At 31.4% G+C, this 16791-nt stretch overlaps 1 protein-coding gene across 12 annotated transcripts in view; it reads left to right on the top strand.

The window, feature by feature from the left end:
- The first annotated feature begins 5284 nt into the window (after positions 1–5284).
- The window catches only part of LOC7494617 (probable LRR receptor-like serine/threonine-protein kinase At1g51810), a 29203-nt gene continuing 17696 nt past the window's right edge, over positions 5285–16791 (top strand). Inside the window, exons 1-13 of one of the 12 annotated variants that reach the window (XM_052449496.1) lie at positions 5285–5579; positions 7813–8368; positions 9190–9683; positions 11828–11963; positions 12084–12155; positions 12667–12738; positions 12826–12906; positions 13271–13416; positions 13959–14191; positions 14295–14421; positions 14930–14992; positions 15077–15266; positions 15347–15534. In XM_052449496.1, coding sequence (XP_052305456.1) covers positions 5438–5579; positions 7813–8368; positions 9190–9683; positions 11828–11963; positions 12084–12155; positions 12667–12738; positions 12826–12906; positions 13271–13416; positions 13959–14191; positions 14295–14421; positions 14930–14992; positions 15077–15266; positions 15347–15534 — 2500 coding nt within the window. In that variant the 5' untranslated portion in view covers positions 5285–5437. Of the gene's footprint in view, positions 5580–7812; positions 8369–9189; positions 9684–11827; positions 11964–12083; positions 12156–12666; positions 12739–12825; positions 12907–13270; positions 13417–13958; positions 14192–14294; positions 14422–14929; positions 14993–15076; positions 15267–15346; positions 15857–16791 lie in introns of those variants that run through there. The other 11 variants (XM_024591124.2, XM_024591126.2, XM_052449495.1 and 8 more) reach the window with 11 other exon arrangements.

Raw genomic sequence — 16791 nt, 5'->3', positions numbered from 1 at the left:
AGCTTCTTTTTTTTGGATAGAGAGGTTTTTTTAAAGTTATTTTATATATATTTAATTTTTGAAGATATTGTTTTGATTCATTTATGTTTTATATTGGTGAAAATTATTTTTAAAAATAAAAAATATTTATTTTTAGATAATATTTATAATATGTGTAACCTTGCATACTATTTTTTTAATTTTTTTTATTCATTCAATTTCACGTGTGTATTTATTTTTTTATCATTTCATTAAATAAAAAATTAGTTTTAATAAATAAATTTAATAAATGCAATGGATAACTATAAGATATTACGAGATCAAATATTTGATTTACTTATGTCTTTTAATTTTACTAATTTTGTTTTAGTTATTATTTTTGACTTTTTAATTTCTAAATTTTTTTTCTCCTTATGATTCCGGTCATTGCACGAGTCAACATTCAAAGGGAGCCCAAACGCGGGATTATGTTTCTTTGTTGAGAAACCAGCTGTCCTTATTAGAGGAGCTTCACACTACCTTCCTTTTGGCCAGACAGACTTGCTGCTCTGGAAATTTTGCTAAGACGTGCTTGTTGGGTAGGTGATCTATATTTTTCATGTTTATACAATAACTTCAATGTTTGAATCAAGGGTGTATACTATAAGACTTATCTGATTTTATCTATTATTAGAATTTTTTATCTTGAATAACTCATGAATTATTCTAGAAATTATTCAAAATCTCATCGAAAACTTACAACAGCTTGCCAAACAAAGGCTAATAGAAAAAAAACAGAGGGATTGGATTACTGGCATACCATCTATGATTGGATTCAAAAAAGCGTAAGCTTCAAGCAATTTTGTAAAGAGAAAACTGCTTGAATAAAGAATAAAATTAAGACAGATACAGATCAAATTTAAAATATTAAGCATAACAAATATTTTGTTTTAATAAAGGATAAAATTAAGACAGATACAGATCAAATTTAAAATATTAAGCATAACAAATATTTTGTTTTAATAAAGGATAATTGTATTTTGATTGAGTTATTAATATTCATATAAAAATAGATATAAATTAATATTAATATAAAATAGAGTTAAGGTAGACAAAAAAATTTAAACTCAGCCAATAAAAAATTCTTCAATTATCAGCTAAAAAAAAGAATGAAAATATTTTTTTTTTCGAGTTAATAAAAAAAGGTTAATTAAATAAGTTTCAAACTTGAAATTTGATTTTATTAATTATTAATAATAATAATTAATTATATTATTAATAATAATCTGTTTGGTTTTATCTTTTTTCCCACCTTCAAAAGAATAAAGTGTAATTGTTCTACTATCATTATAATTTTCTGAAAGATAATTATCTCAGTTTCATATAAAATTTTTTATTTATATAGAATCTTTCAAGAAGACCTTCTCTCGTAATATTTATAATATGTGTAGAAACGTTTTTTATTTGTTATTATAATTTTTTTTATATAATATTACTGTCAAAAACATTTATGATATGATTCCGGTCATTGCACGCGTCAACATTCAAAGGGAGCCCAAACGCGGGATTATGTTTCTTTGTTGAGAAACCATCCTTTTGGCCAGACAAAGACTTGCCTCTGGAAAATTTGCTAAGACGTGCTTGTTGGGTTGGAGTTGTTTGAGGGTAATCCCGTGACTGGCTGTGTTTTTTGTTTGTTTACCTTTCGCATTTCTTAATATCATAAATATAGGTAAAAATAGGTAACAAAAGTAAAAGCAATTATTTGTGTGTTTTGTCTTGCTTAGCAGATGATGGTGTATCTAACCGCCAATACAGATAAGAAGAAGAAGTGGTGATATCCACCCATGTTTCGCTTTACTAGCAACGACACGTGGATTCATGCGTTGCTAGTGGCGGTGGCGTGTGGATACATGCGTCTCCACTATTCTGCCATTCTCAGAAGCTTTCAATGTAATTCTTAAGTTTTCTGCAATCTCTCCAACACGACCTAACCTTTGGAAGGATAATTTTTGCAAATTTTAAATTTTTAGTATGTTTAAATTTATTTTTTAAATTTTTAGTTTGTATTATTTTGTAAACGTTTGTAATTTGGAGGTATGTAAGTAAAATATAATAAAAAAAGAATGTGTGTGTATGATTTTTTTCTTTTTATTACTTTTTATTTTGTGTTAAATAAATGATAAAAAAATATGAAAATATATAAAGCATAATGTATTTTTCAATTAACTCAAATGTTTTAATTGCATATGACCAAAAATCCTAGAATTATTTGAGCATCTTTTTTAGAAAAAAAATTAAAATACTTTGTCATGTTTTAAGAAATATTGCATGGATTTTATAATAAGTTTATAAAATTCCAAAGGATTTTGACATACATTTCAAAAAATACCAAAAAATTTACTTTGTTCCTTTTTAATATGTGAGAATACGACTTTATATGAAAGATATATTCTCGATATTAAATAAAAAGATAGTTCTTTTTATTTTCATTTTGGCATTAGAATGAGTAGATTTTAGTATGATAAGATAAATATTTTTTTACCAAGAAGGACTTTCTTCAACTTTAAATAAACCAATAGTTAGGACACACAATATTTTTTTAGTTTACATCAGACAAATAAACAATGCAGCTTATATCATGTAAGACATATTAGGAGTATTAATACCTTCTCTTTTTGCAATTAGTCAATTTACCCGAACTATGAGACCAATTAGGGTTCCTAGTAACCAAAATACTAGGTAACGATTCTCATTCTTTTATTTATTTATTTGATAAAGGACAAGAATTCTTTATCCTTCCCACGTCGTGGTATGCTCGTTCAACCATTTTATTTCATAAGTTATTATTTTTCTTGAATTGAATATGATGATTTCTATTTTTATTTTCAGGAGACCTATAATAGTCGGTTGAGGGAGAGATATGGGGACGATCCTTCAACCCATTCGGATTTCGATCCGGAATTGTGGATGGAGGTAGGATCGTTCGGTGGATCCGATAAAAATCAGGTGTACGGGCTCTACAACACTACGGCCGAGAACTTGCGGGCGACTCGTAGTGTCTCAACCGTCGGGAGCTCCCAATCGATATCAAACACCCAGTCTAAGGAGTTCATGGCCTTGAAGCAACAATACGCTCAACTCTCGGTGGATTATCAACACCTCCACCAAATGATCATGGACATTAGATCAAAGATGGGTGATGAACATGTGCGCCTCCTTTTTTGCCATTTCATCCCGAGAACGACCAGCCTCCACCACCTCCTCCTGCTCCACCATTGTTCTAGTTTAATTTTTTTGGAAACACATTAAATTTGTTATAAATATTTGGATGAATATTATTATTTAACTTTATTTTATATTTTTGATGTTTAATACAATTTTTTTTTGCATAATTGGTTTTTTTACTATTAATTTATATAATTTATATTATTTATTCTAAATATTTTTTTAAATTTTTTTTAATAAAACATTACCAACGGAATGTTTCCGTCGGTATTTTACTGAGAGTTGAGAAATATTTACTGCAAATGCCATAATCACCAACGTCTTCACAAATGGATTCATTCCGTCGGTATTTCACTAAGAGTTGAAAAATGTTTACTTCATATGCCACTATCACCGAAAAAATATTTCCAGGGGGAATTTTTTTTTGTCGTGTATTTTTCATCTTTAAAACCATCAGTAGTTTTTTTTTTTACCGACAGAATATGGAATTACAGATGAAAGCTATGCCGACGGACGCATTCTATTGGGGATTTAGTCGGTAAAAAAATTACTGATGAAGTAGTAATCTCACACCAACGGATTTTTTCTGTCAGTAAAACTGTTAAATGTTGTAGTGCACCCACACCATTCCCGATTATATTAATCCAAGAGGATGATTTGCTGCGATGCCACATACGTATAACAAGGTTATTGGGACTTTCCGCATATATAGAAAAAAAAAATTAATAAAAAAAAACACACATGAGAATGACCAGGGTGTTACATAGGGATAGCTCTCTGATGTTATCTTTTCCCTTAACAATGAGCTAACAGTCTTATCTCTAAACAAGTTTTATATAGTTCATGACTATATAAATATCCATGAGCCATTTGGTATCTAACATGGAAGCTCACATTTTGTTTTCCAACCTCTGATAATCTCTTACAGCATCCTTGCAAATACAAACAACATAGCCTCAGAGGGGTTTCCTCCTTCTATTCTATATTTGTGGTAATTAAGCATCTTATTGGCCTTAAGCCTAACAAGAACACTTATTTTACAAGTGTTTATGAAACCCAAACCCCCTGTCCTAATCTCCCAGCTATTTCACCAACCTTTAAAAGATATTAATCTTTTCATGATCTTGTCACTAGCGTATTTGAAAATGTGGTTATGATTATTTTTTAAAGTACTTTTCACTCGAAAATGCATCAAAATAATATATTTTTTTATTTTTTAAAAATTATTTTTGACATCAGCACATCAAAATGATCTGAAAACACAAAAAAATATTAATTTGAAGCAAAGAAAAAAAAATTATCAAATTTTTTCAAAAGCGCTTTTGAAACGCAAAAACAAACAGGGCTTAGAATATGATGTAAAAGCATCACGGGGTGTTCAAAAAAACCCTATCAATTTGTAATATTTACATTATCTTACAATACACAATCCATCAAAGTTAAATAATATGGATAATATAGATGGTAGTAGGTTAAAAAACCTAAGAATAATATCATGAGTTGGGTGACAGGTCAAGATTTTTGAAACTCGGTCAACCTAACCCAACCTATATATCCTATACTTATTTTTTTATATTTAATAGTTTGTATATTGAATATTTATTTTTATTTTATTTAGAAATGTCTAAAAATATAATTAGAAATGTTTCGGCTCCAAAGATATTGTTAGCGTACTTCTAATTATATTTTCTTAATGTAATAAATAGGAGCTTGTCTCTTTGCTAAAGAGAAAAAAAAAAACTAGAATTTAATGATGATATAAAGTATAAAAATTATATCTAATATTAGAGGTTTTATTATACCTACAGTTTATGTTATAGATCTATTTCTAAATAAAAATTCATGAGAATTAGTGATATAAACTCAACTTGTATATAGATATATGTGATATCTATAAATTTTTTTTAACTCAACTTGATATATCAATTGCTGGGATTAAAAAAAAACTAAACGAGTTATAAATGCATTACGCTATTTCACCTATCACAATAAATAAATAAATTATACTAATGACTTTGAAGTCTTGGAGTCGTCGGTGCTTGCTGGACAGCTGTCCATACAAAAAGACTTGTTGGCGTTCTCATCACTCACAAACTGTGCAGTACGAATATTCATTATATTTAAATTTGCGCTCCATATTCTCAGATTCCAAATTTGCTTTCCTCTTCAAATTGCGTTGTTAGCTCATAACAACTTCTTTTTTTAAAACTCCCTCACAACGCAAACTAAAATCGCCAGAACAAGACTAAGGATGGATGGTGGGCAAATACTGCTTTCTTATATAAAAGTATGGGTGATCCTCCTTTTGCTCTCAGCTACGTTTCCGAACTCAAAACTTGCTGCCAAAAATACTGAGCAGGATAAAAAAAGAAAGCTTGCTGCAGAAAACTCAGGTACTTCTGCTAGCTTTAAGACTCTAGAATACTGGTTCTTTTTTATTGTTGTAATTTTATTTGTGCTAAGTATGTTTTTCGCTTAGTTTCTCCTAGCCAAATTACTCACACCCTGCATGGTAAAAAAAATGCTTAAGTTCTAAGTCTATACTAATTATTTGTATTATACATGGCAACGCGTATCCATGGTTGATTTTTTTTTTTCCAATTGCTTGAAACTTTAAATTTGAGTTGTAAATAAATCATGGATTTGAATTTCATTCAAAATTAAACTTATTAAGTTAAATTATCATACATCCTTTTCCAAGTTTAAGTTTACGATATTATCTTCCAAGTGGTCTATTAGTTCATTTCTGAGAGAGTTGACCCCTTGTCTTTGTTAGAAAATAATATAAATCATATTTTGAAACATCACTTAAAAACTTAAGTTTTTAGGTTGAATTGGTTTTTTGACATGGTATTAAAGCTTTGATGACTAAACGGCCACGAGTTCTAATCTCACCATCTCCTATTTATTTGATAAAAATTAAGCATAAAGTAAGGTGAGCATATGCAAGTTTCAAGCCCAAAGAGTTTTTACTTGAGGAGATATGCTAAAGAATAATATAAATCATATATTGAAACCTCACTTAATAATTTAAGCTTTTAGGTTGAGATAGTTTTTTGACGGTCTCTAAATTGCTTTTATAAGCAAGTTTGTTTCCTAGAAGTAGTTTGTGCATTAGTGTATTAACTATATCTATATGACCCATGATTCTTGTGCATTAGTGCTATCCAAACTAAAATTGTCGGAACAAGACTTAACCTGTTTTTATATGAAAAATTTCTATAAAGACATATATAAAAGTCTGGAGATTTAATTAAGATATATGTCTTATTATAAAAAAACAAAAGACTAGCATGGATGGTGCGCAAATATGGCTTTTGCATACAAAAAGATGGGTGTGCCCTCCTTTTGTTCCTGCGTTGCTGAACTGAAAACTAGCAGTTGAAAACCCAGTCACTTTAGCATTTCTTGGCTTAGTTTCTTATGATTTTGTAGCCAACTGCCCACACCTTGCCTGGTTAAAAACGTATATTCTATGTGGTTTAGTGTGAACCCTATGCTAATTTCTTGGCTCATTAATTGTTGGTTTTTTGTTAACAACTAGAAACTTTGAATTAGAGTAAGAAACAAATTAATCGAGAATTTGTTTCATTCAAAATTAAATTTATTAAAACTCTAATGACTTATAATATGAACTTTCATGTATTGAATTTGTTACAAAAAGAAGAAGAAGAAGAGATAAATGCTAAAAGCATATCTCTATGCATGAGACTTGATTTATTACATGTAATTTTATAAATAAACTCGTGGTGGGGGCACCTAACAAAACAACACTATTATGATACTTACCTGCATCTAAGCTGCGGTCAAATCTATTTATTGACAACTTCTGTCAACCAACGACTACATATTTATAACGGTGTTTAATGCATGCTCGGGATTGACATGACAAATTGATACATGACCTGAACATGTCCAGTCTGAGTTGAAAGAAAAATGAAAAGGAAAAACTTAAATGATTTACTTAAGAAGAAGAAGAGATAAATGCTAAAATCATATCTCTATGTAAAAGAAGAAGAAGAAGAAGAGACTCTTAATTTATATAATAAATTTATGTAGTTGACGGGTCCATGTTGTTTAAGGCAAGTTGAGCCCACTTGGTGCGAATATTTGAGTTGGCATGATTTTGACTTGGTAATGTGTAACGTGATAGAAAGGATAGATATAAAAAAATTAAAAAAATATATAAAATAAATTTATTCTTAGAATAGTTTTGAAGTGAATTTTTAAATTTTTAAATCATAAAGTACAAGAAAATGTATCTTATCTGTCTCCAACATTTTTTTTCCTGAAATAGTAATTAAATGCTAGTGATTGTTTAATGCCCTAGAAGTATCCTGCTGCTTCCCCATGAATCATCCAAAAAAAGAAAACAATTTCTTATAATTAAACTCATGAACGTATGGATCGATTGCTACTACATAAAAATTTTGTTTCAAGTTCTTGGTCTGCATTTTTCTATAATTCCTTGCTCTTATTTTCTTTCCTGATATTCAAGTTGGTGCTTTGCCTCTTCATGGTTAAATGAATATTTGGCTTATTAAGAAAAAAATGGTAATTGATAACAATATTTTGGAGATAATCAGTCTAATCGTTTGGTTTTCTATTCTAACCAAAATTTTGAAGGCATCAGCATTGATTGTGGGGCGGATGAAGATTATACGGATAGGAATACTGGAATATCTTACAAAACCGACAAAGATTTCATTAGTACGGGCAAGAATAAGGTCGTAGCACCAGAGTATGACTTGACGAGTACTCTTTACTATGGGAAAATGGTGAATAGCTTGAGAATCTTTCCTGAAGGTGATAGGAATTGTTATACATTGAAACCTAGAGAGGGTAAGAACCAAAACTATTACGTCAGAGCTTTCTTCCGCTATGGAAATTACGATTCTAAGAATCAAACTCAAATAAAGTTTGATCTATACATCGGGGTAAACTATTGGGCAACGGTTGAAGAAACTTTTGAAAATAAGTACTGGATAAATTACGACATTATTCATTATTCAGTAACTGATACCATTTATGTGTGTCTCGTAAATACGGGTTTCGGAGTTCCTTTCATCAGTGGATTGGATTTACTGTTCATGAATGATTCCTCGTATAGAAGTATGAATGGATCGTTGCTTCGCAGGGTGCAAGCTGACCTTGGCGGCGAGGTCAGCTTAGGCACCATAAGGTGAATTGTCTAAATCATGCATTTTTAACTAAATCATGCATGTGCCACATCATGCATCAGATATGATAAAAATTCTCATCATAGGTACCGTTTAAAAAAGCTTCAGAATTTAATGAGCGTTTTTACAGAATATTTTTTAATATAAGGAGGACGTTTATGTAAAATATATATACAATCTTTTGGATAAATATCTATAATTTCACTATATACCTTAGGGATATTGTATTTTATTATGGTTTTTAGAATGATTATCATTTGTAGACATTGAAAGATCGATGTTTTGTTTTTGTTTTTCTTGTTTCTCTTCCACTTCTAAACCATGATTTTTTGGAGCTAACTTTCTCAACCCTTATCCAGAATCTTCCCCCAAATCAATAATTCTGAAAGTAAATTTAATACTTTTAATCTTGGGCAGCAAGTTGACCTGTCGTTGGCGAGGGATAGCCAGCAAATCTCTTCCATTTTTTAGCGTAACTCCAGCTGATTTGATCTAAAATTAAGTCGGCCAAAAACTGAATCTATTCATAAGAAGTATATCTTAATTAATCGTACTACAGCTCATCATTTGTGCCAAATGATATGTGTTTTTTCTTATGTTTTTTCCCCTTCAGGATGCATAAAATATTTTAAATTATATACTTTACGTTGATAGATTCTTGATCATTAAATCTTTATTAGTTGTGTTTTCTTTAATTACTCGTATGTAAATAGTTTTTTAATATTGCTTAGAATCAATGAACATCAAGAAATAGGAATTTTGGAGAATGAGAATATCACTACATTAGTTAATACTTGTGTTATTGTTTCTCCCATGCATTTAGGTACCCCGATGACGTGTATGCTCGCATCTGGCAGCTTGACGTCAACCTCACCGATTCAGTTTCAAATATTAGCACCGAAGCAATTACAAATATTGATATCCAGGGCAGTGATAATCGCTGCCGTCTACCAGTCGAAGTCTTGAGAACAGCGGTTCAGCCTCGAAATGGCCTTAAATCATTGAGCTACACCTATACATCACCGTATAAAGAGAATTTCACACCTGAGTTTCTTGTCTTCTTTCACTTTGCTGAAATCGAGCAGATTGCAGGAGGCAAATTACGAGAATTCACCATTACTTTGAATGGCTTAAAGTATGGGCTCTTTACCCTTGAATACTTGAAGCCATTGACCATAGGTCCATATAAATTACAAGATCAAGAAGGTCTAGTTAGGTTTTCTATTGATGCAAGTTCTGACCTTCCACCTATCCTAAATGCCTTTGAGATCTTCGAACTATTGCCACTCCATGATTCACCGACAAACCAAACAGACGGTATGTTTTCTATTTCAATTCTGTTGAATGCTATAGGCTTTGGTGCCAGAATATAATCGTCATTAATGAATTGCTAGACTACTGGATTGAAGGATTTTTACGTTTTGATCCCTCGAGCTAGGGCCTGATTAATGGCAAATTACTTGGTGATTAATTGTCTTGCTGGCACAACGAGGGCTGGCCTTATCTTTTCCTTTTTTTTTTTTTAAAGAGGTTTCGTCCATTGTGATTTGGTGTTGTAGATGTTTTTGCGATTATAGTTTGAAAACGTAAGTTTAAGAAAAGTTATAATATATAGCTTTTTATTAACTTAATGATGCATACTGGAAATTGAAAACAACAACTAAACAAAGAATATAAAATTTATTTATGGGAGAAAGGACTACAAATATAAACTTTAAATTCACAAGTCTATTCTCTAAAAATAATAATAATTATAAAGTTTACTTTTTTAGAAGGTTTATAAGCCTTAAATAGATTAGAAACCTTACCCCATTTAAAAAATTAAAATTTGATTTCGATATAGATATAGATGTATTGAAAATCATATTAATACATAAAGACCTGAAAAATATAGAATGTTATCAAATATAATCATCTAGTAGGTAACCTAGTGATAAGAATTTGAGATTAAGATGTTTGCTTCCCCTATGATCTAAAAAATCCAAAATTACAAAGGAAAGAAACATCAATTTCAAAAATAGCATGAAATTTAAAAATAAAAGGAAAAATCATAAAAACTGGTAAAACCAGGGTCATGGGGCGAGATTTATGAAATCTAAAGATCTAACGATCCATATAACAACACATAGACAACTTCAAAGGAAAACAACCTTTGGAATATCTTGTAAAAATTTAATCGTGATTTAATAGTAGGATTAAAAATTATAGCCTTTTGAGTTGTTATTCTAATCTGACACTATCAGATCTCTTATTGGACCTAAACATGTCTCAATAGTCTATAAATGCATCTTCTAGGCTATCCACATAATCTATATAGGGTAGATCCTTATCTAATTATGACAAACCCACACCTGACTGCTCAACTCACCCGTTATTGTAGGTCCGATAACATCATTTAGTTTTTAAGAGGAAGTTTTTAGGGGGGTCTATATAAAACTATGATATATGTTGATTAACTAAACACTTTCAAATCTATGATTGAAACAAAACATAGAACGCACCACACCATAACACAAAAATAAAAGGATCCTAAAACTCCTAATATTACTAAAGAATAAAAACCATATATGTTAATTGACTACCATATTAAAGTTCATATGATTTGATGACCTTTTTGTATCCAAAAGTTACGAAGTTTGATTCTCCAAAGATATCCAACCTAAATTCTTTATCTTCCAAAAAACAAATCTTGGACATTTTATGCTTATTCTTTATCAAGATTATATAGTGATTTATTGAATATCATCAAATAATTTAAATTTCTAAAGTGGTTTTTGATATGGCATGAAAGTTTCAATGATCAATGGTTGATTTTGAATATCATTATTTTGATTCTTCTAATTAAATTAAAAATAAATTAGCACATAATAACTTTGCAAATTTTAAGAAAGACTTTCTATGTTATAGAACAATTTTTTTATATATAATAATCGGCAAATTTATTAAAACACATTCTAGCCATTTAGATGATGGCTATCATGAAAAGTTAAAGTTTTACATCAAGAATACCTAAAAATAAAAGATCTAGGATTAACAAAATAATGTCCAACTACAACAAAAACATTCGACAACCTCTTTTGGAGTTTGTCCAATGATAAAGGCAGTTGGATTATCACCAATAAGATCCTAGCTAACATGTTTGAGTCTGTTGAAAAGAATATTTGCACGAACTTTATAGATACCATGAATCAAACCAATTAGCCTATAATCTGAAAATTCAATTGGAATCTTATAGCCACCATACAAATAATAATTGTTTGATAGCCACCATACAAATGATAAAGCCTAGTGGCTAATTGAGATAGTTTTTTATTATATTCACCATAAAAAATTATTCTCGTCACAAAAAGGCGGGCTCAAGGTTTTTTTGGATATATAGGCCTTTACCCAGTATATAGCGATTCTCTCTTATAAATCTAAAGCAATGCACTTCTCACCCTTTTTAACCTAAATTATCATAGTTGATGCAATCATGGCCATCAAGAAAGCATACAAAATAGATCGAGTTGACTGGCAAGGAGATCCATGTTTGCCACGAATTACTACGTGGACTGGTTTGCAGTGCAACAATGATAATCCTCCAAGGATCATCTCGCTGTGAGTTCCCTCTTAAATTCTGTATAATTATAAGAATATTCTCTGAAAGTTATTTTTGAAGAACATCCACTTAGTTACAGCCTCACAATGTCTTACTCTTTTACAATTAACTGTGAGCAGGAATCTAAGTTCAAGTCAATTATCAGGGAATATAGATGTTTCACTATTGAGCCTCACAACAATCCAATCCTTGTAAGTGTTAATAACCAAGTTGTAACAGGTTTTAATACTAATAAACTACCCTGGCAATGCCTACTAGATATCTAGCACTGGAATGACAGTCATTGCTAGAATTTCTTATTGACTTCAGACATTCATCATTCTATTTGAAGAGAACTATTGTTTATTGGTCCGAGACCCTTGAAATTAGAGGGCACCTCAGTCCTATGATGAGACATTGTCTTATGGAAGTCTGAAGGTGATGTTATGAATATTCCATATGGAAATTAGCTAGAGATGTATAGAGGGCTCATGCACCTTATACGCTTGAGGCATAACCTCTCTCCCTATATGCATCTTTTCTGGACAAAATCCTACAAGCCAACGATAGGGATTCTGGCTCCATAAAGGTTGCAAATATGGGTGTCCATACTTCAGATCAGTGGAGGAACAACCTCTATTTTTTCCCAACTATTGCGTATTCTTGTCATCTATTTCTTTACAAAATGTGATTGTTCGTTATTTTTTTCACATTTTCTTTCAGGGATTTATCAAACAATGAATTGACAGGGACAGTGCCAGAAGCTTTTGCGCAGCTGCCACATCTTACGATCCTGTAAGTTTACATGCTTTGGTATTTACCACAAGAAGTTTTTATAAAGATTACCATGGTGAATGGTGACTTTGTTTTTCCTATTTGCAGATATTTGAGTAGGAATAAACTCACAGGTGCAGTTCCCTATAGTCTCAAGGAAAAGTCTAAGAGTAGACAGTTGCAGCTGAGGTTTGGTTATCATCTTCAACCATTACAACTTATCTACATGCTTATTAAACAATCATTCTAGTCCTTCGGTTCTTCTCTAACTTCTTTTCTTACATATGAAGTGAACATTATTTTAATTTTTCATAAATTGAAATTAAACGTTAAGGAACAAAGAGGAGTCAGAAAATAGATTATACAAATCCATTTTCTTTGCATGTTAGTACGAGTTTAAGGAATTAAGTAACTGATACAATTCTTCGGTATATTTCATAGTGATCTTGCTAACTTTCTAAAGTTAACCATGATCACTCTGATTGGGTTATTTGTTACTGGTATATAATCATTGATTCTCAGTTACATCTGACACTATTTTACTTAATGCAAGTTTGGATGGAAATCTGGATTTATGCAAGATCGATACATGTGAAAAGAAGCAGGGAAGTTTTCCTGTTCCAGTTATTGCATCTGTCATATCAGTTTCGGTGCTCCTTCTCCTTAGCATTATAACTATCTTCTGGAGGTTGAAAAGAGGTGAATTCTTTCTCTTTCACTTATGTTCTTTGTATTCTTTCCTCTCTTTTGGTGGTGTTAACTAAATCCTAGAATAACATAGAGTAATTTTGACTTAGAAGATGCTTTGTGCTTTTTGTGAAATCATTGATGATCTCTACATCCGATAGCTTACATATATGATTATACACTGTCTTCAACTTAAAAGCCTCGTAGAATATTATTCTATGAGTCTATCTTATATGTAAGCACTTTACCTTTTTATTCATTTTGAATATATATATATATATATATATATATATATATATATATATATTATGTGCACCCAATAACTTTTATATTACCTATCATATGATAATTCTAATCTGGATACCACCCCTAATACCTCATTTCTTTCCTTCCAACTTAGCAGATGAAAATACGATTTAGCATGAGATCAGTAAGCAATAGCATAGTTCTGACATGTAAATATGATGACATATATGGTTTCATACTTTAGTATCTCTGTTAAAATATTGGAATATTTATCGCTTTATTAAAAAAAAAGAAATTTTCCTTTGCAGGGAGATTGAATGTGTCATTATCTTCCTCGGTGGGCTTATCCTTGTCACTGAAATCAAAGAATCAACCATTTACATACACTGAAATAGTTAGCATTACCAATAATTTCCAAACCATTATTGGAGAAGGAGGATTTGGAAAAGTATATCTTGGAAACCTGAATGATGGTCGTCAAGTTGCTGTCAAGTTGTTATCTCAATCCTCAAGGCAAGGTTATAAAGAATTTCTAGCGGAGGTAACAAATTAGTTAGCTTTCTCCTTTGCTGTAGAGGACATGAGAGGTGCACCAAATATTTTTCTTTTAGTTATGACAGAGTAGTGTTTAATTCCAAATGCAGGTCCAACTATTGATGATTGTTCATCACAGAAACTTGGTGTCCCTCGTTGGTTATTGTAATGAGAAAGAAAATATGGCACTGGTTTATGAATACATGGCAAATGGGAACTTGAAGGATCAATTGTTAGGTATTTATAGAATTACTCTCAGAAATATAGAATTCTTCAAATTTTTTGAGACACAAACTAGGTTATAAATAGAACTCTCACTCATATTTATATGAATTTATCATTGTTAGAGTATAATATAAATCATATCTTGGGATATTACCTAGTAACTTAAGCTTTTAGGTTGAAATGGTTTTTTGACATGGTATCAGAGCCTTGATAACCAAGCGGTCACGAGTTTAAATCTCACCACCTCTATTTTATTCGATAAAAATTAAGGACAAGATAATATAGGTCTGTGCAAGTTTTAAATCCATAAGACTTTCAATTGAGAAAGTGTTAAGGAATAATTTAAATCATATCTTAAGACCTCACCTAATAGTTTAAGTTTTTAGGTTAAGATGATTCTTTAACAACCATCTAGTACTGATGAACTTATATGTGTAATGAAACATAATTCCTATTGTATTCGTCACATTGCAAAGTTTATTGTTTAATTTATGATATTAGTGTGTTTTTATGGCTGCAGAAAATAGCACAAATATGTTGAATTGGAGGGCAAGGCTGCAAATTGCAGTAGACGCAGCACAAGGTCTGACTCTAGTGCCTGAGTCATTTTTTCTTCATTTTTGTTCTGCAAACTTTGTTGGATTAACTGGCATTATCGAACTCGCAGGTTTGGAATATCTGCATAATGGTTGCAGGCCGCCAATAGTCCATAGAGATTTGAAATCATCCAACATCTTATTAACTGAAAACCTTCAAGCCAAGATTGCTGATTTCGGGCTGTCCAAAGCCTTCGCAAATGAAGGAGACTCGCATGTCACAACTGTACCTGCAGGTACACCCGGATACATTGATCCTGAGTGCGTATTCACATTTAATGTTAATCTTGTCTCACAGTGTTTGTTCTCCTAGAATAATTATCATTATATTATGTATGCAGATTTCGAGCATCAGGAAACTTAAATAAGAAAAGTGATGTTTACAGCTTTGGTATTCTTCTGTGTGAGCTAATAACTGGTCAACCGCCTTTAATAAGGGGCCATCAGGGCCACACTCACATACTTCAATGGGTGAGTCCTTTAGTTGAAAGAGGGGATATCCAGAGCATTATCGATCCAAGGCTGCAAGGTGAATTCAACACTAATTGTGCTTGGAAAGCTCTGGAGATAGCACTGTCCTGCGTGCCCCCGACTTCAATACAAAGGCCGGACATGAGTGATATTTTGGGAGAGCTAAAGGAATGTCTGGCCATGGAAATGTCATCTGAAATAAGCATGTGTGGTTCCGTTGAAATGAGCTTGGTGCTTGGCACAGATATGGCTCCAAATCTTAGGTAGTTAATAAACAATAACTGTTTGTTTGTTGTTAAAATCGTTACGGCTTGAACTGAATTTATATATGCATAAAACATTATTATAGTATAAATTTACCCTCGACATCCTTCCTTAAACCTATCTCTAGATATGTCCTAGCAAAGCTCTTAATTTGCAAAAATCTTCTCATTTCAAAACCTTTGTAAGAATATATGCAACTTGATTAATGAACTTAATTCACATAACTCAGTCACACCTCTTTTTTTCTTGTGCACTCTCTAATGGAGGGATATCCGCTGTTTGCATGCTCATTTCTCTTTTAAAAAAGTGAGTTTTTTTTTCCAAAATAATTGTAGACTTATTATCAACAAAAATGTCTATGCTTTTCTCTTGACACATGTGCATTATCTCTAAAATTCTCTTTAACTACACACAAATATAAAAAATTATTGCCACGTATTCTGCCTCACAAGAAGAAAGACTCAAGAAAACAATGTCACATAATCATCAAACTACTCCTAGCTGATAAATCAACCACCCCAACCCATACCAGCCCATTGATGACTAGCCTTTTCTTCCCTCTAAATCCACCATTAGTGATCATCATCAGACCCGATCCACTCTGAAATAAACCACCATCACAGTACCACAATCATAACTTTCTCTACTCACAAACCTGATCCACACTTAAATAAACCCAATGGATTGATATGCTTTTGCTTCTTCCTCGTTTAGCCTCCGAACACTAACCCCACAACAAACACAACTCGACTCGTTAAAACAACCTCCTCCTTCATCATGACAGCCCACATAGATTATCCTACTACATATAAAAAGAGAGAGAGAAGAAGTTGTAAAGAAAAATAAACATGACAGTTCTAAACCCCCTGTTAGCGAAGGTGGAAAGCAATAATCTCCGATGAGTTGGAAAAATCAAGCTGATTTTGATTTATTCAAGGTGTAATGGTTGGTTTTTTATGTTGAAACTTTGTATGTGAATGTGTGTTTGTTGTGCAAGCTTAGCGAAATAAAAAAGGTTTTTTTTTCCAACATATAAATTTATTTTGATGAA

Source organism: Populus trichocarpa, chromosome 19 (genome assembly GCF_000002775.5).
Source record: "Populus trichocarpa isolate Nisqually-1 chromosome 19, P.trichocarpa_v4.1, whole genome shotgun sequence".
Lineage (NCBI taxonomy): Eukaryota > Viridiplantae > Streptophyta > Magnoliopsida > Malpighiales > Salicaceae > Populus > Populus trichocarpa.
Note: the sequence above shows the minus strand (reverse complement) of the source record. Positions and strands in the feature narration are given on the sequence as shown.